Genomic DNA, 25,838 nt, shown 5'->3' on the forward strand with positions numbered 1-25,838 from the left:
AATTGCTGAGGCAAAAATTAATTTAAACTTTTATGTGACCCCTGAAATACATTTTTGGAATATCAGAGCATTCATTGTTATTGTTTTGGTTCAGTTCACATGTTTGGCATGAATTAATGTAAACAAATAGATTTCTATTACTAGACCTCGGCCAACCAGACGGTAGAGAATTAACCGCACTATATAGTATTTGATTAGAATCTTATTAGAATATTCAGATATATTGAAGGATATAATAAATATTTATATACGAGATTTAGTTGGACATTCGCGGTCTCGATGGGCTGTCCTCCGCACACTGTGCCGCACCCCCCTCGCAAGGGGGCGCGAGGAGATGCACCTACTGCTCGCGCTACGCGCACGCAGTCTCCGCGCGATCCGCTCTCCGCGGTGCAGCTGCGCGATTGTTTCTGCAAGTGAAGGCGAAGAAAATATGAAAGTAATTGATAGAGTGTAAAAAAGAAAAACGTAGAGAGACGTTCTTGTCGGTGGTGGGTTTACCGCAGGTTTTACACACGTGTAAATTAATAACACTAGTCTAGACTACTAGAGCGAGCCCTGCCTGCTGCTTCCGCGGAGATGCGCTCTCTGGGGGCCGCCGTGCCGCTCCTGCTGCCGCTGCTGCTGCCGCTACTGCTGCGCCCCCGGGCCGCCTGCTGCTTCTCGGTGCCCGGCCAGGAGGCCACCTGCGAAGCCAACGGCAGCCTCTACTACGTGGGCGAGTGGTACTTCCTGGACTCGGACCACTGCACGCAGTGCGAGTGCACGGCGGAGGGCGCGGCGTGTGCCCGCACCGAGTGCACGTCCCTGCCCGGCGCCTGCATCCACGTGAGCCACTACCCCACGGACTGCTGCCCCCGGTGCGAGAGGATCGGCTGCGAGTTCAGGGGCAGGGTGTACGAGCTGGGGGAGCACTTCCAGGTACTCCGTCCGTGGATACACCATGACGATCGGCGCCGCGGTACACCCCTTCCCCGCGAGCGCACAAACACACACACACAGCATTTCATAATGATAAACTCTGCGCGCGCCCCCGGTGCGCTCGCTCACATTCCCACCACCACTGTACCGTACGGCCGGTAAACTTTTCCGGCTTTCTGTTTAGCACAGATGATCTTGACACTTATCATGCGGCTTATTTCTTAATATTGAAAATGCCATCACATCACTTACGAGGTTTACATTATGACATATGTTTAAACACTGACTCTTAGGAGAAAAACACGAAGTAGTGATTATTGATGATGGTGTCATTGATTGTTGTGTCAGTGCTTTTCTTGAATCGCGCGCAAATAATTTTTAGATGTTTTACCAAGTAGATTACTGGTCTCCAGTCTGTAAAATCTGTGAATTCCACTCCAAAATGAAGTCCAGTACAACTTTCAGTCACTTTTTGTTTTTTCGTTGTTCGCACAATGAATGAGTCGGTGTGTTACGCCACGCTGTGGCCAGTCGTGCTGATCTCATTTATTTATTGTCTGTTTGAAATGTACAGTTAGTATTTCTCTAAGTAGTCAAGTATTTTAAAGCAGTCCACTGCGCCTCCTTGACACTGTGAAGGCTGAAGCTGTTGTTGCGCGGGAGCTTCGGCGCGCGCCGCCTCGCTGACCGAAGCCGTTTGATTGACAGCCCTCCGAGTGCGAGCAGTGCACGTGCGACAGCGACGGCATCGCGCGCTGTCTGGTGGCCGACTGCGCGCCCCCGCCCTGCGTGAACCCGGCGTACCAGAAGGGGAAGTGCTGTCCGGAGTGCAGGGACGGTGAGTGAAAGCGGTGCCGGCGGAGACCTTGTCACTTGTGCGCGCCACGCGACACTCACGTGCCGTGGGCGGCCGGAAGTCGCGTCTCGCGTGCAAGCGACGTCTGGCGGGGGCGAGAAGTAACGCGGACGGAGCGCGATAGATAATTTCCCCCAGTCCGGTGCGTGACACTCAAACGTCAGTGTTACCTGGAGCTCAAAAACCATCAGTATGAAAACTAATTTTGAAAGATTTTACAGTGAAAACATATTATGTAATCATTTGTCCTGTGTGCGCTAACCTTCCATGATTCTGATTCCTGGGTATAATAACAGTTGCTATATAGTGTAGTATATTTAGGATCCCCCCCCCCCCACACACACACACGCACAAACCCCTGAATGGCAGTGAATAGACTGCAGTAGTAGCTGGACGCAACAGCATGTGCTTTGTCCCACTGCTAGAGGAAACACTAGACTGTAAGAGACATGTACCAGCACAGCGTCTCCTTCAAAAAAAATTAGAATCTCACACACACACACACACACACACACACATCATCTGAAACTGCTGGTCCCATATGGGGTCGCAGGGAGCCAGAGCCTAACCCAGCAGCACAGGGCATGAGGCGGGAGGAAGAGGAGGGGACACACCCAGGACAGGACGCCAGTCTGTCACAAGGCATCCCAAGTGGGGCTCGAACCCCTAACCCACTGGAGAACAGGACCTGGTCCAACCCACTGCGCCCCTGCACCCCCCCCCCAAATTTAGCATCTTAAAATACAATTTTTAAATAGAAACAACTTTTTTTGTTCCTTCTCCCTCTGCAGGTCTAGCATGGTATCTGAGGGGTAAAAGTGTCTCACAGTTAAACATGGTAAATAAGAAGCAATGTATCTGCAGGGTGGGTTGGACCGGGTCCTGCTCTTCAGTGGGTCTGCGGTTCGAGTCTCGCTTGGGGTGCCTTGCGACGGACTGGCGTCCCGTCCTGGGTGTGTCCCTTCCCCCTCCGGCCTTATGCCCTGTGTTACCGGGTTGGCTCCGGTTCCCCGTGACCCCATCTGGGATGGGCGGTTCTGAAAATGTGTGTGTGTGTATCTGCAGGACGAATTGTGGTGGTGTGTCAAGGCGGAGACCCCCTGCACACTTTCTCACGCACCACTACCTCGTCTTGACATTCCTCTCACGTCACTGGCGTGTCCTCTGGTTGTCGGTGAAAATTTTTGGAATCGCTCCCGTGATGAAACGCGTCGTCAGCACCGCGGCTAAACCCTAACCCTAAACATGTGAATTAGAATTAAAATTGTATGCTTTTTAGTATTTTGTGTGTCTGTGTGTGACCGGCAGGGCCCAACTGCTACGCGGATGCGTCGCGGACCCGGGTGATCCCCGCCGGAGAGTCCGTGTGGGTCGACTCCTGCACCAAGTGCCGCTGTCACGACGGCCAGGACGCCGGCTACTGGGAGGGCAACCGTGTGGCGACGTGTGCGCGAGTGCGCGACTGCGGCGAGGAGAAACGCGCCGCTACCCACCGGCAGGACTCGGGAGGAGAGCAGAGTTCTTCTACACCTTCGATGTAGAACTAGCGAGCTGCGAACCTCACAGTATCGCATTTTTAGACTCAAAAAGCTCCCCGACCATCCTCGCACCCTATGATGTGGTGAGCGACGGCGTTTGCTTTACGGCGAAAATATGTTAAACCGCGTAAACTGGCTGCCGCTAAGCACGGCTGCTCGGCGGCAACAACGCTTTCTCGTTTTCGTTCACCGTAACTGAGAGCTTTCCTCATATTCTGCCCTAGGTTGCACGAGATAAAGTACGCTTGCTGTACATTTACCACATTTAGCCACTGCCTGTACAACTGACTGGTAATTTGCGATTTCAGTTTTTGATAGCGTGATCATGCGAGCATTTCATTCCGCTTTGTCGTCGCTCGGATGAGACGGGTGACATTTCCAGAGGCCCCAGTTCCGAGTCTGGCACGCGTTACGCGATGAAACCAAAGAGTAAAAACCAAAAATGATGCTCGTGAATTATTCTTTGTAAGCGTATAGTTCCGACAACCTGAACGGTCCGTGCTGGCATGGAAACGAATTGGTACTTGTAACCCAAGCCAAAGTGTGGTGAGTATATCGGTAATATAGTGGTGTAGCTGATATAGACAGAGCTTCAGTTCGCGCTGTAGCCTTGAATATTTTATACTGATTTATAGCGAACATATCGGACGGCTGCCGTTAAGACCGTTATGCACGCGCGCAGATCAGCTGCGTAGTAGCCTAACCGTGTTCTCTTTGGTTTTCGTTTAGCATCGACACGATTGCATAAACAGAGATTGTTATAGCCTTAAGTGAATGTTTCCTCATTGTTTTTCCCTCATTACTGAATGGATGTAATTGTACTTTGTTTTTCTCCAGTACAAAAGGCAATGAATGTGTTGTTTCTCTTGCAACATGTGCCAGCCTAATTATGTCTTCCAAATCACAAATGTGAATTTCTAAGGAAAAATACCCCAAATTATGTATTTTAGTAAACGTAAAAAATTGTTTCACATCTTTTGTGAGATGAAATTTTTGTCCTGAGGTTGTATTTTGCGGGGGGTGGAGCGGAGCGGCGTGGCGGATTCAGCTGGTGCCCGCTGTGTGGCGGGTCTGGGGTTCGAGCCCTGCTTGGGGTGCCTTGTGGCAGACTGATGTCCCATCCTGGGTGTGTTTCCTTCCCCCTCGACCTTCTTCCCTGTGTTGAGCTAGGCTCTAGCTCGCCGCGACCCCGCTCAGGACAAGTGGTCGTCGATGATGGATGCAGTGGTTGTATTTTGCACTAGCTTAACAAAATGTTTTCATGAGGTTTTTCACTAGTTGAAGTTCACACACACGGGTTGAAGCTAGCCGGAGCCTAACCCAGCAACGTGGGGCACAGGGGACACACCCAGGACAGGGCACCCATCTGTCACAAGGCACCCCGAGCGGAACTCGAACCTCAGACCCACCGGAGAGCAGGATCCGGTCAAACTCTCTGCGCCACCACACCCCTCCCCCACCGGTTGAAGTTTTCATGAACGTAGTAAGTCTTCAAATTACAAACTCGGGAGGTTGCAGTTTGCAGTCACTGTTTGCAAACAGTGTGTAAAATACAGTAGTATAGTAGCAATTTGTTCTGACAGTAGAAAGCATGGGTGATCTTGTTCAGTTTTATTATTTCTACTTTTGTTACCGTAGTAACGGCCTTTTCTTGCTGGCACCAGTAGTACTTTTCAACTATTCTGCATCATGTTTGTAAACACAAAATGGCACAAAAGAAAGTGACAACACAGACTACAACAGCCATAATATAAACACTTCTACTGGGGCTACTGGCAAAAACTGGGAATTCTGAGATTGCTGGGAATTTTTGCAAACACCATACAGCAGTACAGTTTAATTTACGACTATGGCTCAGTTCAGGAAACTGGACATGGAGCCAAGTTTATTTGTATCTTAAATTCACATTTGCAAATTGAGGACTTGCTGTAATTTGGCACTTTTAGAGCATTTTATTCTTAATTTCATCGATGTCCTTGTCTAAAGACAATTAGAATGTCTAAATAAATACATTAGTGCTTTAAAGATTAGAATCCAGTGGCTGGCCTTGCCAAAAATCCAAACCAAGTTGAAAAACTTTCTTTGATATAATTAGCAGAAACTATTCTACAAGAAAGGCCATGTTTCCAGAGAAAGTTTAGACTTTAGACAAAACCCATTTGAGGCAGAAATAAATCATGCCCACAGGCTGATTGACTCATAATGAGACAATAATGAAGAAATAGATGCGAAAGTTCTCCCGAAGCAGCTTCTTCAGGACAATGAGAAGGATCCCTTGTATTCCATCAAACAGGTAATTGATTTACGTTTATTCATTTAGCTGATGCTTTTCTCCAAAGCATCTTACAGTGTTAAGCTACTTACAATTATTTACCCATTTATACAGGTATGTCATTTTACTAGAGCAATTTACGGTAAGTACCTTGCTCGAGGGTACTACAGCAGGAGGTGGGATTCAAACCTGTGGGTCCAAAGGCAGTCGTTGAAACCACCACACTATGGGCTGTCCATTGATATAAACATTCACTTCAAGGGTCACAACAAGAGTACACCAGCTTTGTCGGAACCTCCCAGCAACAGCAAAATAACACACCAATACATTCGTATTTTCCCCATTTGATTTATTGATTGTATACAAAAAGTAGGTTTGATATGACATTATGCATTCTGTATAAGATAATACATTTTTGACATTCAATGTACAAAATCTAGATAGAGAAAATCTTTAAAAATGCACTCTGGCTCGGGGGGCTGGATGCTGTCAGTAGATGTGCACTTTTGGAACGTGTGGGTTTGCCATTTTGGACCAGGAGGTACGCGCCACATCTCGTACAACAGCTACGGGAAGGAAAGGAGGGAAGGGGCTATGGTAATACCTCACGAGGATGCTCTGCTTGCCTACAACAGGAGATCAGGAGACAGCGGCACGCGTTTCTGTCCACGTCTCAATCCTTTATAGACTATCTGTTGATGACGACACAACGCCTCCCTAGTGAAGATCTCCTCAACCCCGTATTTACAGCTCAAGACCGTTTAATACATATTTTTGCAGCTTCAAATGTGCAGGTTCACACTCAGGCCAGGACGTTGGTGTACCATCACAATTAAATGTATTAACGAATTCATCTTCGCAAACAAACTAATCTCGGAACAAGGGTAAGGTGAACAGGAGCTGAATATTAATGAGTCCACTCAGCAAATGAGCAAGCAAAATGTAACATGACATCAGAAGCAAGGGTTAGGGAGGCGGTAAACTGGACACGAATGCGGCCTGACTTTGCGGGAGACGGGGCTTCGCTGAAGGGCTGCCAAAGACCCATTATCTATTCATTAACTCCGAAATAGCCCGGGAATGTGAAAACCATCTGCTTACACGCACGTGTCAGGTTCTGTTAAATGACCAATACAGACAGAATGCTGAGACCTCAGTAAGTGGTGCACATGGTCATATTAAAGTATAATTACTGTAGATATGTACAGATTTTGTCGAAAGGTGAGAATTTAGAACTTGCGATGGGCAGGTTTTTGACCGTCGCTGATCAGACAAAGCCAAAAAGTCTCAAGATGATACTCATAAAAAGACCAGAGACCTGCACATCGCACATTGTATGGTGTCACCCGGTTAAGTGTCCCAAAGTGAGCGGAAAACTCATCGGGAGCAGCAGTAGCACTCCGTGAAAATATATGCAAATGTTGGTGGGTGACATTTGGCGTGCCTAAACAGTACGGGGGTGGGGGGGGGGACAGGGGGTACCGCCAACCCTTATTATGGCTATGACTGAGAGCACTGTGAATGTCTGCTGCAAAGTGCAGAGTCTGCGAAAAGAGCTTTTACTTCTCCATATATAAAACATTAATGAACCTAAATAAAAGTCATCGGTGCATGTTGTTCTTGGCAATGCATTAGAAAGGACACAGCTGAGGCTTCTTGTGCGATTTTGTTGTAAAATCTGAGCCCAGGGAGGGGGGAAAAAAAAAAAAATCAATATTGCAGCCAATGTGAACTTTAGCAGAAATGAGCCTTGAGAGAAGAGCAGTCAGTAAAAGCCATAAGATCTACAAAAGTCGGTGATAAACAGAATATTCCCGTCAACTGCCAACGATCCAGGAGCTCTGTAACCAAATGAAATATTGTGAGAAAGTCATGTAAACCTTTTAATTTTAATGAAAGGCATTTTTTTTTTACACCCCTCCAGCCTGACTAGGTTTGAAGTTTGCAAATGAGACATCAGGTATAGAGTGACAGAGGTGTGTGGAAGGAGAAGGAACCAGTCGTCATTAAAACCCGGCACATGGAGGTGTAGTTAGAGACAAGTGCTTGCAGATGTGACACGGCGCACCTTAGAAAGACACTAAAACACAGAAACGAAGATGAACCAGCACTTTGAAGGCGCCACTGCAGACCTCTGAAGTGTTTAAAAAAACTGCACGTTCATCATTTGCCCAAAACAACATGCAGGTGCAGGTGAGGACTGCCAAGAGGAGCCGTTTTCGTGCACAGACTCGGTTTCCTTCTCCGAGGGCAAAAACTTGAAAAGACACGGTGGGGCAGCCCTATCCGGAACGTGACGCATTTGCTACGGTTACGAAGTTGCACGAGGTGTATTTCGCACAGAGCGCCACTGGAGATCAAAGAAAGCGCTGCATTACTGCATCCGCTCACACTTTGTCCTACTGCTGTAACCGGTTCGAAAAACACAACTGTCTCAAAGGATGACGCTTATAATATAGGAATTGTGGGAGGTGCAAATATATGACTTGGGCCTTTTCTGGTGCAGAAAAACACAGAAAGGGGCCATTGCTGTAAATGGGAATGAGCGCACGTGTGTGTAAGAGAGACTGACTGCTGTGCGCAAGTATCGTCTGGTGCGAAGCTACTGTTTGGTCGTTTTAATTACGACGGAGAAGACGACTGCAGGTGAGCATCCGCTGTCCTGACCCCGGAGAGCAGAAGCTTGTGTAGAAGCCACACCAACACACGTGTGTGTGTGTGACAATTCCAGACAGCATATGCAATAATCCAAAGCATAATTCAAAGCACTAGCGACAAATCCTCTGGTCACCAGGTCGCCAGCAACGACACCTGTACACAAACATCTATTCCGTTTCCCTCTAACAGACAATTATGAGCCAATATGCTCAACCCATTACACTTATTCTGGCAAATTAGTCACTTCATTTAAAACAGCTGCTCAGTTAAAAACCTTTGAATCGTTTCAGACGTTAAGTCTCAATAAAAAAAGACGCCATTTTCGATCAAAGGAAAGCGAAAAACGTAGAACAGGACGTAGCTGCAGTCCGAGAGCAGCTACAGAGAACTGATTGATTTACAAAAGAGCAGCTCGGACGTTCCGCTGTAACATGACCGCTGCCCGGTCCGCTCGTGCGGCCGCGTTAACCCACCGGAATTTGGGCTCGTGCCGCTTATTTAAAATACGTAAGAGCTCCACCGCCGAAAGCTACATTCGGAAAAGCCCGAAGAACATAACCTCAATTAAGCAAACGCAGATGTCCATCCATAACCAAGCAGCCCTTATCCAATTATTCCTGTGGTGCTCACACGCCCATCCATCTCCATTAACCATCTAGCCTACAGGGCTGCAGCAGTCTAGGTTACAACGTTATGACTGTGCGCTAAGCTGCACTCAGCGACCGACCCATTTATACAGCTGGGTAATATTTACTCTAACAGTTTACTGTAGGCACTACAGCACACGGTGAGATTCAAAGTGGCCTCTTTTGATTAGAAGGAGACGGCTCTAACCGCTACGCCACCTGCTGCTCGCATTTCAGCTGACAGGCATCGCTTGGGATATGCAGGAGAAACCTGAGGCCCCACAGGAACCTATTCAATCACGCGACCACAGGGCTGCGAGGGAGCAACGCTACCCAGTGAGACACCCTACCGTCCACACGCAAACGCACTAAATCGCAAGGCTACGCGGCTCTCCCGCCTCCTTGCTTTGCGCCATTTGCATTTCTGATGCTCACATTTCATTCATTTTCGAATGCAAACGTTAATCGAGCAGTGCACAAACCGGCGATGGAAGCCCTGCTAAATGCCCACTGCAGCACAAACAAATCAAATAAACGAGTCGCCCGGGAACTACCGGAGCGCACTCTAGAGGCTGGAGGAATGACTCGCGTGTTCCTCATCGCGTAATATGAAGAATGCAGAGCGCCTCGGACTCAACCGAACGCGAGACGACGGCAGGCGAAAGGTGCAAAGAAGTAATAATGATATAAAATCTAAAAGACAAAAAGGAAGTGAAAGAAAAGGCCGTGTTTGGCAAAATAGTGGACAAGTGAAATGTAAGCGTATCCCCCCCCAAGGCTTTCTTTTTTTTAAGTAAACAAAAGAGGGGGTGGGGAAGGAGGGGGCTGTCATTACTCAAACTGTTCAGAGCCAAGCCAAGAGAACCATTGATAGATAGTACAAAAGAGAAAAGATCTCCACATCACTTCACAAGACAGGAACGTTGTTTAAAAAATTTCCCAGAATGCAACAATCCTAATCTTGTTTGTCCCTCATAAAAATTCTGAAGGCATCAGTTTGGTGTTTAGGCAGTACAAAAAAAAGAAAAAGGTGAAAAAAGGCTTTAAGACTGAGAAGCTTACATAAGCCGTTGGTGGAAATGGGGAAACACTACCACCCTCTTCTAGGGAGCCAACATTTGTTTCAGATGAGCACGATCGAATCTAGACTCCAGATTGTAGTTGGAACGACACACCTGATGCTGGTTCTCTCACAAGAACATCAGATTCAACAGTGAACCCACAAGCATCTTAAACACTTCAGTAGGGAACCTGCTCTAGGAGAGATTAAATCTTCAACGAGGCCCACACCAGACCAAGCATTTCCCATTCCCACCAAGAGATTATAGAAGCTCGTGTCATCGCAGTTCTTGTTGGTCAAGGGAGTGTAGGGTACTCCAAAAAAAAAAAAAAATAACAATATGGTGGAGATAGTCTTGTTTAAAGCGAGCGATGAACTCAATCTGCTACTGGCTATAGAGAACAGTGGTCACACAGCAACGGTTTCCATTCAGCAGCACCTGACCCACTATTCTGAGGTCTTCTGAGACTGACCAACAAGAAGAGGTGCTTGATATGGCCTTGGGCTCTGGGAAGAGAGAGTCCAACATGATCCAGGAGCTTCGGCGGTCACCTAGCAAGGAAGGCTGCTTTCGTGAAGCTCGGCGCCCCCTCGTTTCGCCAAACGGTTGACCGTTTCAGCCCCACGGTCCATCACAGATCCCACAACCTTCAGTCCCCCAGTCGGCAGAACTCCTTGTCCCACAGGGTTTTGGTTCAAGTCCGAGCAGAAAGAGAAGACAGGAGCCGACTGATGCGGCTCAGTTGGAGTGCCAAGAGATTGAGAGGTACAAAAACGGAGAGGAGCTCTGCAAAAGATTTCTGCAGGTAAAACACACATTCAATTTTCAATATGAGTTTTCATTGTCAGCTTGTAATAGCACGTGAGAATGAGCAGGTTCTTTAATATAATTCTGATATTCAGCTCCAGCTGCTGTGATACATTTGACTCATTTGATAACGTCAGCGAGTTTGAAGGATCCAGTTTAAGCTCTTTCATCCATTTGATCCCAAAGCCAGAAAAAGACAGCGGGGTAAGGAGCAAATTGCTCTATTTTTCCAGTCACTGAGGATGTCTATGAGTTACCTTGTGCATACTGACATACAAAATTCTCAGCACTGGTCAAGGAACTGTCACAGTGTCAGGATTTGCTACCAACAGAATGTCTAATTCCTAGCAGAGGCCTGGACCCATCCAGAACCAGGCCCAGTGGATGTGTGTCCTTGCAATCTCAAGTGGGCCCAGCACTGAGGAAGTGAGCTGTGGAGCAAGTCTGGAGACCAGGTGCTTGGGAGGGCAATGGGAAGGTCGCGGGGAAGGCAAGGCGCCCAGGAGCTGCGGCACAGGCGGGCACGATAACTGGCACCCCAACGCCCCTGGACCAAGGCCCCTACTGCCCTAACCCTTCAGTGGCCGAGGAGGAGGCTTGCCGATCTCCACCGAGATGTTGGTGTACAGGGGGTACTTCTTCACTTCCACCACCCGGTACGTCAGGGAGCTGATTCCATCCCTCTTCATTGTGTTCTTGGTGTTCTGGATTTTGTTAAACCTGAGAAGAAAGAAGAAGTTCATGCTGTAACTGGGTTGTTAATTTTTTAAAAAAAAAATATATCAAATTAAAATGAATTATTTAAAACACACTTATGTTCTCTGAGCATCACTGTATCATTCCAGTACCCCCTTTTCTTATTTATTATTAGTTATTTAGCTGACGCTATTGTCCAAGGTGACTCACAATGTTAATTGTGCATAAAACGGTATATGGACACATGGGTTCATGTAATTTGTGGCCCAAAATCTACGTAACAAGCTATCAACTGAGACGTAAGAGAAATGCCCTGTGAGAACAGAAACTTCAGTTCAAATACAACCTGCTGTGACAGCGGTGCCATGGTCACGACTCTTACCTGCACTCTGGAGGTTTGGTGTTCATTTTTGGTTTCTATATGTTCACCGCCTACCAACAGGTGGTGCCATGATCACACCACAGCAGTTTAGGTGTCCAAGCATCCAGCACAGAGTTTCTTCCAACACAGCATTCTATAAATATCATATTCCACAAATACAGCTTACAATTTTAATCTTCCTCAGAAGCGACCGTCCACACCCAGGTGTTTCCGCAGAGTCAATTTAGTGTTTCTCTACACCAGGTCGCTCAACGGGCCCAAAGTTCAAGGTCCGCCGTACGTGTACTGCAGTCACACACGTGAAACGATGAGCCCGGAATCGTGGCTCGTGCCGGAAGTTGGTCGGGAAACATTCAAGAGCGAAGCCTATCAAGTCCAGATCTATCCAAAGGATGGAGGCAGAGGACGGGAGAGGCTCCCTACAAACTCCGCTCGGGTCCCTCGGCACTTTGTACAACGAGATCTGCTTGACGAGATCGGCTGCCTCGTTCCAAGCGCATGTAGGCACCGACTAGGAAGAGGCGCTCCTTAAAGAGAATGGCTCATCGCAGCTCTCCTATAAATTCAATTCATCTCCAAGGCATTTGTTCATGGATGCACTTCATCAATATTCAGCGGCAAAAAACATTCCCTCAGCGTTCAATTAAGCAGGTCTTGGGGGTGTCTGAGAACGGCTCCGCTATGACGACGTTCACGCTGAAGACACGGGGCGGATGGAGCTCATGTTAAACAACCCAAATAAAAGCCTGCTTGATTTATGCCCTGCTATCCCCTTATAAATCAGGCAGTGAGCTACAAAGGCTGTTGCGCTGCCCGCAGATGATGATTTACGCATTAAAATCGACTGATACGGCTGTACGGGAGAGCGCACGTTCAGCAAAAATAAATATTCATGAGGCACGGTGACAGGCAACGCTAACTAATCTCTGAAATATTGATGAATGGTGTCTTCGTCTCTTTCGGCACAGATGATGCGTCGTTATAATTCTCTGTATGTTCACGTGGATAACCCTTACCCCGGGGTAAACTATCTAGCTACACAGCTGCTGAAACTGTGAAGTAACTTTACGTAACAACGCTGACTAAGCAAAAAAAAAAACAAAAAAAAAGAATAATACATGAGTGCCCAACAGTCAGTCCTTTATACATGATAAAAAAAAAAAAAAGAATAAGAATAATGCATGACTGTAGGACTGATCCCCTTTTATCCATGGCTCTGATCCAATGCCTTTATTTTCTGATATTCCCTGTTGATCAGAGGATGGAACTGAAATGAGACGTGGGAAGCTGGCCATACTAAAGCATTAGGTACTGTAAGAAATACAGAGCCTTGCTGTTGCTAAGAGCTCCAGTTGGGCTTGTACCGTGGTACGACCAAGAATTTGGTTCCTCATCAGACACGCTGTGCTGTAAGAATCGCAAATGGAGTCCCATGAAGTACTGAATTGGTCCCACATTGTCAGTGGTGACCTGCTGGGACGCCTCTGGCACTGAACAGCCAGGGCCCATGGGGAACTGCAACAGTTCGTAATAATTACCGCGGGCAAAGGACACTGGTGCACTGCAGCGATGTTCACACATTTTTACTGCAGTTACAAATTATAAGTGAGAAAATTAAGGCCTTGAGATGTATGAGTTTTCAGTAGGATGAAGGCCAAATGGTTATGATCATCACCCAGCACACCAGTGAATATATCCGGCATACGGTGCCAATGACGGTATCTCTCAACTTCCCGCACCAACTCAGGCTCCTTCCCCGCCAGTGAGGTGACATTCCAAGTCCCAAAAACCAGAGTTGGCGCCCGAGGTTTGGGTCGGCCGGGCACTCGGCCCCGACCACCGCCCAAATCACAATGCACCTGCCCCTTACGGTTTCTCCGGCAGGTGGTGAGCCCACCGAAGAGCGGAGCTCAGTCACCCGGGAGGAGCTCGGAGTAGAGCCGCTGCTCCTCCGCATCGAGAGGAGCCAGTTGAGGTGGCTCGGGCATCTGTTCCGGATGCCTCCTGGACGCCTCCCTGGGGAGGTGCTCCGGGCTTGTCCCACTGGGAGGAGGCCTCGGGGCAGACCCAGGACACGTTGGAGAGACTATGTCTCCCGGCTGGCCTGGGAACGCCTTGGGGTTCCCCCAGAGGAACTGGAGGAGGTGTGCGGGGAGAGGGAGGTCTGGAGTACTCTGCTCGGACTGCTGCCCCCGCGACCCGGCCCCGGATAAAAGCGGAGGAAGATGGATGGATGGATGGACGGTGCCAATGAAGAGTGTGAGTACACACGGGTGTGTGTGTGTGTGTGTGTGCAGTAATCACATTTATTCATTTAGCTGATGCTTTTCTCCAAAGCGACTTAGTGTTAAAGTACTCATAGTTATTTACCCATTTATGCAGGTGGGTAATTTTAGTGGGGCAATTTAGGGTCAGTATCTTGCTCAAGGGTACTACAGGTGGAGGTGGGTTCAAACCTGCGACCTTTGGATCCAAAGGCATGATCTCGAGCCACTCCACTAACAGCTGTCCCCACGGAAGCTGTTTGCTACCTGCCTGACACAGCTGTCTAGATGCAAGAAGAAAAGTACTTGTGTGCACAGAACTGGACAGAAGAGTGAAAGCAAAGCAACCCACAAGCGTCCTGCATCTCTGGGAACTGCTGCAGAAGGGCTGAGAAGACATGGCGCTTCATTTCCCGATGAAACTTGTTAACCGATAGCCACGAGATAGACCCGCACTCAAACTTTTGACCGGTACTATATGAAGAATATATTCAGTAGTATAACTAAACATGTTGTGTTTCTCTTCTAATAACAAATGACGATTAAGAACAAATTGGCAGTTAGACACTGAATCTGACGAACCCCTTTCACATTATTCTACACACACATCGTCTGAAACCGCTTGTCCCATCTGGGGTCGTGGGGAGCCGGAGCCTAACCCGAAAACACAGGGCGTAAGGCCGGAGGAGGAGGGGACACGGCCAGGACGGGATGCCAGTCCATCGCAAGGCACCCCAAGCAAAACTCGAACCCCAGACCCATTAGAGAGCAGGACCCGGGCAAACCCACTGCACCCTCCACTTTATTCTAATACAGAGAAATAATTTCCCAGAAGTGCAGATGGGCTCAGAAACACACGGTTGTGAGCAAGATACCTTGCAAAGCGCGTCTTCTCGGCACGTTCCAGTTTAACGCGCTGCCCCGAACACCCTCTCTCCATTCCCTCTTCTTTACCCACCTTTACCCTGGAAACACAGTACGAACACACTCGAAGCCCCACACCACAGACCGAAAAGAGGCAGCGAGTGGGCAAATGTCTAGCAGAGCACCTAAAACGCAATCTGAGCTTAAAAAAAACGTTTTCACTCAGCAGCCCACAAATCAAACAAGCTGCCAAAGAGCCCCCAAACACATTTTAATTGGATTATAAATCCAAAGACAAGCCTTTGAATGGCCCTCTCCCTCTCCTCTTTAATACGGCTATGAATTATTTATTGGGCCGGGCTTAATTGTGTCCCTGTCACCTTGGCGAAAAAAAGGAGGCAACTTCTCCGAGAGCTGCCAGGTTGGGTTCCAAAACACAGCGTGTCGCCCGGAGGTGCCAGGGACGGACGCGGGGTATCCATCACGCACGCGGGCCCTTCTCTACGCCGGGCTCCGTTTATGGATTTTATAGGTGGCCCGGCCCCCGGCGCCGATCGCACATTCGTCTCAATCAGCGTCGCCGTGGGCGCCGTTCACATCGAACCGCGAGGCGGGCCGCCCTACGTCCAGCCCGGGGCTCCGTTCGTAACAAGTTCCACAACAGCAAGGGGACCATCCAGCCAGTACCACTAATATCTTGTCCGCTGCGGGGTCGTGGTCCTCCTGCTTCCTATCCAGAAGCACAGGCGTGAGCTAGGGAAGCTCACAGGGGGAACCGTTCTTTTACCACTCTTTTACGGACGCATTCACGCACCATGAGCAATTTAGACTCACTAATTCACGTTGAGACGGTAGGTGACACCTCTGCTACTCAGACTGTGCGTCACCTTTGCACTCAGGTCGCGGGTTCGAACCCCACCTCTTACTGTAGTTTTGAGCAAGGTACTTACCCTAAATTTCTCAAGCAAATCTTCCCAGGTGTATAAATGGGTAAATAACACAATGTAAGAACAATTTGTTGATTTTTTGCATTTTCCATTCAGTTTTATTCGATTAATCATACTTTTTGCATTATTTTGTACTGTATGCCAGTTTTTAGAAAAATATGCAACATTCTTCACAATTAGCAAATTTTGGTGAATTCTGGCACTGGGTTCCAAGCATCAAATATTCCAGTACCTTTTAGAATCTGCTGGGTACTAGAATGTTCTGGTCCAGTGGCTGTAAAGTACCAAAATAAAAGTGGCACTCTAGAACAACTGGTGATATTTTTGTAATCAGTAAACTTCAATGAATCATAATCAATGCAAAAATCAACATAAGAACTTTGAAAAATTTAGTTCTGTTATGTTACTGGATGCAGTTTAGTATTGCAAGTCACTTTTGAAAAGTGTCAGCTAGATGAATAAATGTAAATGCAACATGTATTTGGACTGTGGGAGGAAACCAGAGCAGTGGGAGGAAAGCCACGCAAACACATGAAAGCTGCACACAGAGTGGGCTGGATTCTAACCCACATCTGAACCCGCAGCCCAGGAAGAATGAGGTCCCACAGTTAAAAAGAAAAAGAAAACGCCATATGATGTTCTTAAAAATACGAAACAGAAGAGGAAGCCGAAGGCTTGCGGCTGTCAGCGGAAGCCAGTCGGAGAAGTTGCGAGAGAAGAACAACTTTATCTCAGAAGTGCCTCAAAACAGCGTAACCGATTCATCGGCGCTCTACGCGTCAGTCACGTTCCCAACTTCTTTCCAAGCCATTTGGTTCCCCGCACCATTTTACACACGATTTACCCTTGTTTGCATTTTACTCCCATCAGCCGAGCAGCGAGGTCGCGCCGACTACCAAATCAACGGTTTTCCACTCATTCCTACAAATGCGCCTCAAAAAAAAAAAAAAAAAAAAAAAAAAAACGTTAAAAGCCTCTGTGTTTTGCTCTACCTGCTTCTCAGGTGAGATGAGAAAGAGCGAATGGTGTGTCTCCATGCGGAAGGAGCGCGTCAGCAGCTGACGGCTGACAGGGCGAATCCCTCACCTCGCTTTCCTTTCCTTTTCCTTTTTTCGTACCGTAAGGCCACGCCGATGCTTATGCGCCTGGTGTCTGGTGACAAGAGCACCACTTACCGAGGAGTCATTATCGACACGTTTGGAGACATTAAGTGCGGCTACGCAAACCGATTCGTTTCGAGCGTTCCCCGAGCCCCCCTCGGGCCGGGCCTCCGTTTACGGCGCCTTCATTATGGGGATTGTGTGACGCTCTTCTTCTTTTTTTCCCCCAGAATGCTCGTGGGTGAGCGTGGAGAAACGGCAGGATTCAAGAACCATTTTCGGCGGGTTCTGCCCAGCTGCTTCAGCAGGCGCCGACTCGGGCGCGAGTGACACCGACGGCGGCCGGGCCACGGCTGACAGCTCGTAACTGCTCTGTTTTAATTGCGTTCAGAATTTCTCCTCTGCCTTTTTCGGGCCTCTGTTGTAATCAAGAATATGAAATTGGTGCAAATCAATGAATGAACGAATGGATTGATTGATTCATTCATTCATTAAATAATTAAGGATAGATAGATAGATAGATAGATAGACAGATGGTGTTATCGACCTCTCCATTTAGGGCCATTGACTGAGAGCCTCTTCACACACAAAAGAAGAGGCTCTAAACTTGCTACGAAACAATGACGATCGGGAGGCGATATGCGACCAGCCGATCTATACGGCACGGAACGAGCCCAGAACAGCGAGAGCATCGATATCCATTCATGCAGAGACACTTCTAAGCAGGGTATTTAGCATTTTTCCCTACTGCACAAGGAAATTATCAGGCTAGGCTCACATAACCGCCCACGAGTGTAAACAAAAGTCTTCCATAAATGCACGAAACGCGGCCCTCGAACACAAAAACCTGGTAAAAGTGCACAATGAAAGCTCCATTAGTCAAACTGGATGATTACTGGTCCATATATTTCAGGACTCAAAGGCAGTCATTACTATTAACCTTTATTTGGCTGAATCCTTTGTCCGATTTACAATGTTAAATAATCGACTTCACAACAACTCACCCATTTATACAGGAAGGTATTTTTATTGTGTCTGTTCAGGGTAAGTACCTCGATCAAGGGCACTGCACGACAAGTAGGATTTGAAACCACAACTTTTGGATTACACAGCGCTAGCTCTAAACACTGCATTCTAAACACCTGCTGACCCTTTAACGCCACTGTACGTGACACAGGAACATGGTGATCGGGCTAACTCGCGTCGCTCCGACACGGGAGCGACACACGGCTCAGGGCTCCGTTGGGCAGGAGGACGGTCAAGGTGACGAGACCCTCCTCTGGAAGGGAGCGGTAGGACGGAGCCACAGCGCTGCCTACGGTCACCGTTCATTCCAGACATGGGTTTTCACGACAGAGCTGAACCACAGTTTAGATGAGGTGGGCCAACTGTTTTATTATTATTATTACTACACACACACACACACACACACACACACACACACACACACACACACACACACACACACACACACACTGTCTGAAACCACCTGTCCCAAGCGGGGTCGCTGCGAACCGGAGCCTAACCCGGCAACCCGGTAACGCAGGGCGCAAGGCCGAAGGGGGAGGGGACACACCCGGGACGGGACGCCGGTCCATCACAGGGCATCCCAAGCAGGACTCGAACCCCAGACCCGCCAGAGAGCAGGACTCGGCCAAACCCGCTGCGCCACCGTGCTAATAACTAATTTTTTTTTATTTCTGACAAACTCCATAGAAAGAATAGAAAAAAAATGTGCTCAAAATGCGTCGGTTTGATTTCACAGAAACGCACAAAATATCTGTAATATTGTAAAAAAACGCGAATCGTTTCTTCCTTCGAGTCTTTAATCCACAGACATTCTGCCGATCTCTCAGCGCAGTTCAACCCAGATGACCTGAGTTCTGGTCCTGTTGTCACAGGGAGAGCTTCTGAGTTCAGCCATCCTGCTCTTCGCCGGATCCCACAGAACTTCCATAACATTTATTCATTTAGCAGACGCTTTTCTCCGCAGTGATGTACACCTCAGAGAAAAACACATCCCATTAAACAGCTGCGAAGCCTGTTAAGGAGGCCCCTCGCATTAATAGAAGGCCCAAATATTAAAATTAATTAATACAATTAATTTTTAAATTAATTAAAATTAATAAAAGGCACAAAACACCACCGTCCAGCCTTTTCTGTGTATTTCCACTCTCAAAATCAGTTCAAATAACTGATATGTACAGGAAATTTACATTTATTCATATGTACCATCACTACTAAATTAAGGACCTACCAATAATTCCTTCTTTCCCCTCGGTCACAAAAGCAGCAAATGAAGTGAAGGGAGTTTATAACAGTTTATGGGGAAAAAATGACTAATAGTTTTCGAAAAAGGACCTACACCCCGCACCTGTCCCGTTTTTTAAAATCACACCGAAACAATTCGGACGCCGTTATGTACCGGGAGGCAGCCTGTCATCCTGCAAACTAGCCAGTCATTTCTTTCCTGTGCGCTGCAGGGCTTTTAGATCCACACAGCAGCGATTGATCCTGCAGCAGAATGTGTGAGGATATTTTACATTTTTGTCCGAAAGCGCAACCACCGAGGGCGGTGACCTCTGCATTATACGCTGTTTTACCCGACGCCGGTACTGGCTCTTAAGATGCGCCGAGGGCGGCGTGGGAACAGGACCTTCGCTCACCCTTCGGCGATTACCAAGGGTCATCTATTTGTGCCGAAGTCTACGCTGTCTGCACCAGGAACAGAATGCCGAGCTCATTCACGGAGCGTACCTCACTCCACCGTGTCTTCACAGGACGTCTCGGCTCCGCTTTAAACGCAAAGCCTCTCCGGGCACTTTAATGAGTTTATTCCGGGAATGTGATAAAATACAAGTTTACTGGAATGGGCTTCCACACAAGCGTTCGAGAAATCTTTGACCAAAAAAAAAAAAAAAAAAAAAAAAAAACTTTGGTTGTTCATTTAATTTCTTGATAAAACTCAACCCAAATTCTTTGACGAAGTTACAGTCCACAGGCCGGCTACTCTTATACACTCGGCGAGGAAATGTATTTCAGTGCTGTAGTTCGTACCGGAGGTTTGAAGTGTTTAAATTTGATTTGCATCACAGCTCTAATGAATTCTGGAATATTTGGAGACCCTTCTGGAAGATACTACAATGGGCTACATGATCATACCTCTCATATATTACATTTTGTTGTCATTGAGTTCTAGCTCTGTGTATGTGGGCATATTTGCAATCCCTCAGTGTGCTTTCTCTGCCTCTAGGTGGTTGTGACCCTGTGCAGTTCATAAATGAAATTTAAAAAAGAAAGAAAAAGAATCAAGTTCAGAGGTGTTTGCAAGGATTTAAACTCAATTGAAATAGGAGTACGGGGTTAGAATTTAAAATGAAAATACACAATTCTTAGCACAACAGAGATGACATGAGATTGTCGCCACAGTGGGAGGTCTGGTTTTACCACCATGGCCAGCTCCCAGGATTTTAGATCCGTTCACCGAAGATCCGATGCGAAATGAACTGACAAAGTTTTGTACATTTAGTAAATATCAAAAACGGAAAGATGAAACTGGCATCTGCAATCAGTCAATGGACATTTAAAGTGAAAAGCTGAATAGAATAAAATAAAATAAAATAAAGTTTAAGCAAAATAGCAGATAGAATAGTGGTTAAGACTGTGTCCTTGGAATCTGAAGGTCCTGTGTTTGAACACCACCTCCTGCTGCAGAAATCTATATCAAGATACTAACCCTGAAAGGCCACAGCAACAATGCCCTCATATATGAATGGTAAATCACAGGAAATTCTATTATTTAACACTGCAATTTGCCTTGAACAAAGTGTCAGATAAATACAGTTTCATAATAAATATGAGAGCTCCACACCTCAGTGTAAATAAGAAATTTCAGGTACAAGTGCAGTTACAGCTGATGGCCATGGGGTGTCACTGTTGCCACTCAAGACCAACATCACCATTAAACAATTGACTTGTTAGAGAAAAACACTTGAATTTGGAAAGGAAAACTGAACAGCTCCCCATAAACAACTGTCACTAAAACCCCCTAAACCAAAAATATCTCATGCTAATGCTTCACTGAAACAATACAGAGAAAAAAAGATTAATACTAAGAGAGACTGTGATGAAACAAATGTTTTGAAGGGACAATGAAAGTTGACTGTAATGTTTAGAGCATCGGCTCGGGGCTGACAGCCCTGGAACGCTCAAGGTGAACATGGCTGAGATCAAGGCCTGCAATGATGAGATCAGTCCTCTTTACCTGGCCCCCTCTCCCCCATACAGAGAGAAACTAAAATAAGAGAAAGAAAAAAGCTTTAACCCCCCCCCCACACACACACACACACACACACTTTTTTTCTGGTGAAGGTCTCAGCCAACTTCTCTCAGCATAATATCTAACACCTTTTTTATTGCTGAGAGTAGGGAAGGGCATTCATTTTGTTTTTTCTTCTCTCATTTTCATTTAAAATCCTTTAACTGTGAGGGAACCATCACAACACATGTACTGTTCTTAGTGATTAATGTATATTTTACATAATTGGGGGGGAAAAAGAATAATGAAGCTATTGCTGGAATGGACACAGAAAAATGCAATAATGATGAATGATATCCCATGACCTCTGAGGACAGCAGGCAGCTGAGGAGTGAAATGGAGGCGTTACACTGATAACCGGGACAAAACCAAAAAAAAAAAAAAAAAAAAAAAAAAACGGTTCTATCTTACTCATCTGAGGACAGTGGGGCATGAAACAACCAGCGTCTGAGATTTGCTGATTGTGATCCACTTGTCACTGAATTTTAACTTAGGGTTAAGAAAAAAAAAGAAAAAAGCAACGAAAAAATGAGAAACATCTCATTAAAAGCAGAGTGAAGAGCCCAAGGTCAAGGCAGAGAGAGAAGAGCTCACGTCGCCCTGTTAGTGGCTGCTTGCTTATGGTACCGTACTAATAATTCCTGCTAAAAAGCAGAAGAACAAAAAACATGTTTGGAGAGAAATCTGTGCTGTCACAGCCAATTACTCCTTAAGCGCACTTCGACAAATGAACACAGGCACGCACTTCTGCTGTTTTCCTAACGCGGCCAGGGAGCGGCCGGCCAACGTCCTGACTGACAGCTACTCGGGCCGGCAGGAGCTGACAAATGGATTCCAACGGAGGCTCCGGTAACTCTCAACAGACAAATAATAAATAAAGTGTTGTGCTCATCAGCAGGGATCCCACTGGGAAAAGCAGTTACATCTTGTGGTAAGAAAGCTCGCGTTCGGAGATTCAGCCGTTCAGGTTTCCGGAGTGGCGCGCAGAACAATAACCACTTGGTTTTGAGTACATTCGGCATATAGAATATACCGAGTTCGAAAGTTAGCCGACCGTGAGCTCGGCATGTTCGGTGCGAACGTTTGGTCGCTGACTGCCAATAATCAGAGGTTACCGACAGACGCCACGTGAGAAGGAGACAGGTGCATTGTGGGAAAGGTCGCAGGAGACTCACCTCTGGGGATTGGGCTCATTGTGCTTGTCTCTCTCGTGCTTGATCATGCGATAGCGTCCGATGCGGACGTCCGGCCGGGACACCTTCATCCCGTTCAGCGTGATTCTGCGTGGGGAAGAAGAGCAGCGTTTCCACACATGGACGGCTCCGGGTATGACATACACCAGAAATTCTTCTCACTCCTTCCTCTCGTAACTCCTCATCATGCCGCATGGAGACAGGCAGCACTGTTACGTGACGCTGCCATATCTGCAGCCAAAAGGCTCGGGTTCGAATCCAAAGAGGGCTGCCGAACCACCGTGAAAGGTTTTTCGTTACTAATTATTCATTTAGCTCACACTTTTCCTCAACAAATCTCGCAAAGTTAGGATCGTACGTTAAGCTACTTACAGTTACCCAGTTATACGACTGGGTAATTTTTACCGGAGCAATTCAAGGTAAGTACTTTGCGCCAACTAAGGGCACTGTCCGTGAAAGAGTCGCATCAGCTAAGAGCCGGTGTATATAAATAAAAATCAAAATTACTACTCTGGATAAATATGTTTCCTAAAAACACAGTAAATTGCCATAATAAAAACACTCATTTTGGAAGAAGGACCCATAGGGCATCTCTCCATGTATGTCATCGGCCGATAGGAGGGGGAAAGATGGAAGACTCTTATAAAGGGCGTGCGCCCTTATGGCGGCAGCGCAGTGAGAGGGGTAGGGGGGCGTCCTGTCTTCTTACTTCTCTAAGGCACCTCGTAAAGGCGGAATCAATCACACAGCACGAACCTTCGTGTTTTTCCACTGATCGCGGTACGGCCCGCTGCTCCGCGCTATCGGCCGGAGGACAGCGAAGACGGCCTGGTGCTTGGAAATTGTGTGCCGCAACGGGGAGGCGCTGCAGGGGTGGAAACTATCTCATCATGCTGTGCACCGGGCATCTTACTCCCACATGCACGTAAACTGCCGTTTCCGTCTCGCTGGCTTGTTTCAGAGCATTTAGACCTTGGGTTCATATCCGGTAAGAGCAGGATGCCTAAATTTTGCAAAAAGCAAAACAAAAATGGCCTTTGATTAAAATTTAATTCATCATTGACAGCAGCATTCGTTCAGGGCCAACAGGGCGACTCGTATTTGCTACAAGTTCACGGTGATTTCAAAGGATCGTGATCTGTAGAGAAATTCTAGGTCTCCAGGTGATGCCATGTACATGTGAAGGGAACACAGAGTTCACACTCATTCCTAAGAATATTTCATTCACCTTCAAAATTTCTGCACTGACTTTTGCACACATCAGCACAGATGGTATGAGTGTGTATGACAGCTGGACCAAAGGGTGACCATGGCTGCTCTGTGTTCACTGCTATCAGCGTTTGAATTTGTTCTTATTAAATACTATCAGCGAACGACTGGGGGGGGGGGGGGCTAAGTTTCCCAGAGCATCCAGTGTTTTAGGTACTTTGGGGATATGGATCTTTTTCTATCCATTCAATACAACAATATTTCTGCACAAGGTGTGTGCAGCAAGTGATTGTGAACTAAAAATTGTGATTCGTTGGCAGGTCATTTCATCCCTGAAAACAAGGAGCGTGCGGCTCACGAGCACCCGCTTCCTTAAAGCCCACACCCTGACTCCGTCTCCATCTCCCAGGTGTTTCCAGACTGTTCTCCCTCAACCTGGTGTGTTTGAGCCTGACGTCGTCTCGTGCGCCTCAAGGATTCTAGAGCCCAGTGGAAAAGCAAAAGTTTCCAGCTGTTCTGGGGAAAAAAAATCACCTGAACGGTTCAGGTTTATAACCTCACACTCTTGCTCTTTCTGTTTTAATACTGCCTGAAAGACACGAGGGTCACATCGTCCAAGTTTCAAATTGGATTAGTGTGAAAAATGTGCTTGGTTTTTAATCTTTTTCTAATAAAATATTTTATAATATTTAGTCATTTTTTGCTCCTGTGTGTAAAAAAAAAAAAAAAATCAATGCACACAGTTCATTGATATGTCTAAATTACAAGTTATATTTTCTAAATATTAAAACGACACCCATTTAAAATACAGGACAAGTGTATCTTCTACCAAATTCCTAGGCTGGACTTCTGACCAACAAACTGCATAGAGCGTTAACCATTATAGCACAAAGGAAAGGGGACAGGAAAGGGAAATGGAGGAAACAATACAGGGACAGAGGAGTCCGGGGGGGGCAGAACAATACTGGGAAAGAGAAGAGGGCTCCATCGCCATGTAGACGGCACTTTCAACCCCACACCGACAATGAGATGAACATGGCAAAACCTCCCCATATGCTGAAAATCATACATCAAGGCTACTTACCATATATAAATAATGATTGTAACGACCCATGTTACAGAGAGTTTGGGCGGGAAAATGGGTCTATTGTAAACAGTTGGATTATGGGTAAGGTGTGAATAAAGTGTTCAACCACTGGGGGGATTTAAGGGGAATATAATGGGGTGACTGTGACCCACACTGCAATGCACCATTATTTATAAAACAAATAAATATTTATTGCTGAAGCTCACTTATGAACAGTGAACGTCCACCAAACTGTGCTCCTGAAGAACGCGCATCTATGGGATAAGTTGCTCATAAACAAATATGAATTTGTCAAAATTGTATTTTTGTTGGGAAGCTTCTCTGGTCAGCCTCGTCCAGTCGAAACATAAACACTCCACAGCGCCCCTGTACAGCTGCTCCCTGAAGCAAGTGTGCGGCGCTTCGTCTTCGCTCATTCACGCCCCGTTCCCGCTCTCCGTCCTCACACGCAACATTACACAGCCATGTTCAGATAAATTGCGTCTCATCGCTGTGCCATCTGCCACATTTTTTGCGGGGCGATCGCGATGCTCGACATTGTTTCCGCGTTGCGGGAAACACGTCAAGTGGTTGTTTAGGCCGACTGATTGTTCTCGCGTTTCTTTCATTTCCGCGATGACCTTGAAATGGGAAAAAGAGTGAATTCGGAAAGTCACATGCAGCAACTGGCATTTACTTTTTTTTCAGAATAACACCGCCGAAGAGGTAAAGAAACACGGTCGACACTGAGTTGCACTCTTAAGCAGGGCAGATCGATGCTGGTGCTGAGGTCGCCGGTCCAGCAAGTTTTACTGTGGTCATTACACCACCAAAAAGTGACATATGCGTTTAAACATCTATGAACAGGACAACACTGAATCTGCTGGTGATGCCGAGGCCACGTAGGTAGAAATCCAGCCAGACTTCTGCAAGAGTTATAATCTGATTTATTTATAATCTGGTTTATGGGGCGTACAGCGTTTGTTACGGTAGTCGGTGTGTCACATTTTCATTTCAGCCCCGTGTAACATCTTGGACTGCAATGGAACAGCTAACCTGG

The 25,838-nt window shown here is 46.9% G+C and overlaps 2 protein-coding genes across 4 annotated transcripts in view; one reads left to right on the forward strand and one right to left on the reverse strand.

The window, feature by feature from the left end:
* The first annotated feature begins 58 nt into the window (after positions 1-58).
* Positions 59-4,286, forward strand: LOC108935015 (von Willebrand factor C domain-containing protein 2-like). Its single transcript, XM_018753264.2, has 3 exons — positions 59-921; positions 1,630-1,759; positions 3,086-4,286. The coding sequence occupies exons 1-3, from the start codon at positions 580-582 to the stop codon at positions 3,316-3,318; spliced, it is 705 nt and encodes a 234-aa protein (XP_018608780.2). The 5' UTR covers positions 59-579; the 3' UTR covers positions 3,319-4,286.
* Positions 4,287-5,931: 1,645 nt separating this feature from the next.
* The window catches only part of b4galt2 (UDP-Gal:betaGlcNAc beta 1,4- galactosyltransferase, polypeptide 2), a 118,104-nt gene continuing 98,197 nt past the window's right edge, over positions 5,932-25,838 (reverse strand). For all 3 annotated transcript variants that reach the window (XM_018753681.2, XM_018753682.2, XM_018753683.2), the window contains exons 6-7: positions 22,486-22,590; positions 5,932-11,459 (exon numbers count right to left, since the gene is read on the reverse strand). In XM_018753681.2, coding sequence (XP_018609197.2) covers positions 11,309-11,459; positions 22,486-22,590 — 256 coding nt within the window. In that variant the 3' untranslated portion in view covers positions 5,932-11,308. The remainder of the gene's footprint in view (positions 11,460-22,485; positions 22,591-25,838) is intronic.

This window comes from Scleropages formosus, chromosome 3 (assembly GCF_900964775.1).
Source record: "Scleropages formosus chromosome 3, fSclFor1.1, whole genome shotgun sequence".
NCBI lineage: Eukaryota > Metazoa > Chordata > Actinopteri > Osteoglossiformes > Osteoglossidae > Scleropages > Scleropages formosus.

Bases quoted from the DNA above. Each gene is read 5' to 3' on its own strand.
- LOC108935015 (XM_018753264.2), top strand. From the start codon at position 580: ATGCGCTCTCTGGGGGCCGCCGTGCCGCTCCTGCTGCCGCTGCTGCTG. The intron at 922-1,629 runs GTACTCCGTCCG...TTTGATTGACAG, and splicing joins AGCTGGGGGAGCACTTCCAG to CCCTCCGAGTGCGAGCAGTG. The intron at 1,760-3,085 runs GTGAGTGAAAGC...TGTGACCGGCAG, and splicing joins CTGTCCGGAGTGCAGGGACG to GGCCCAACTGCTACGCGGAT.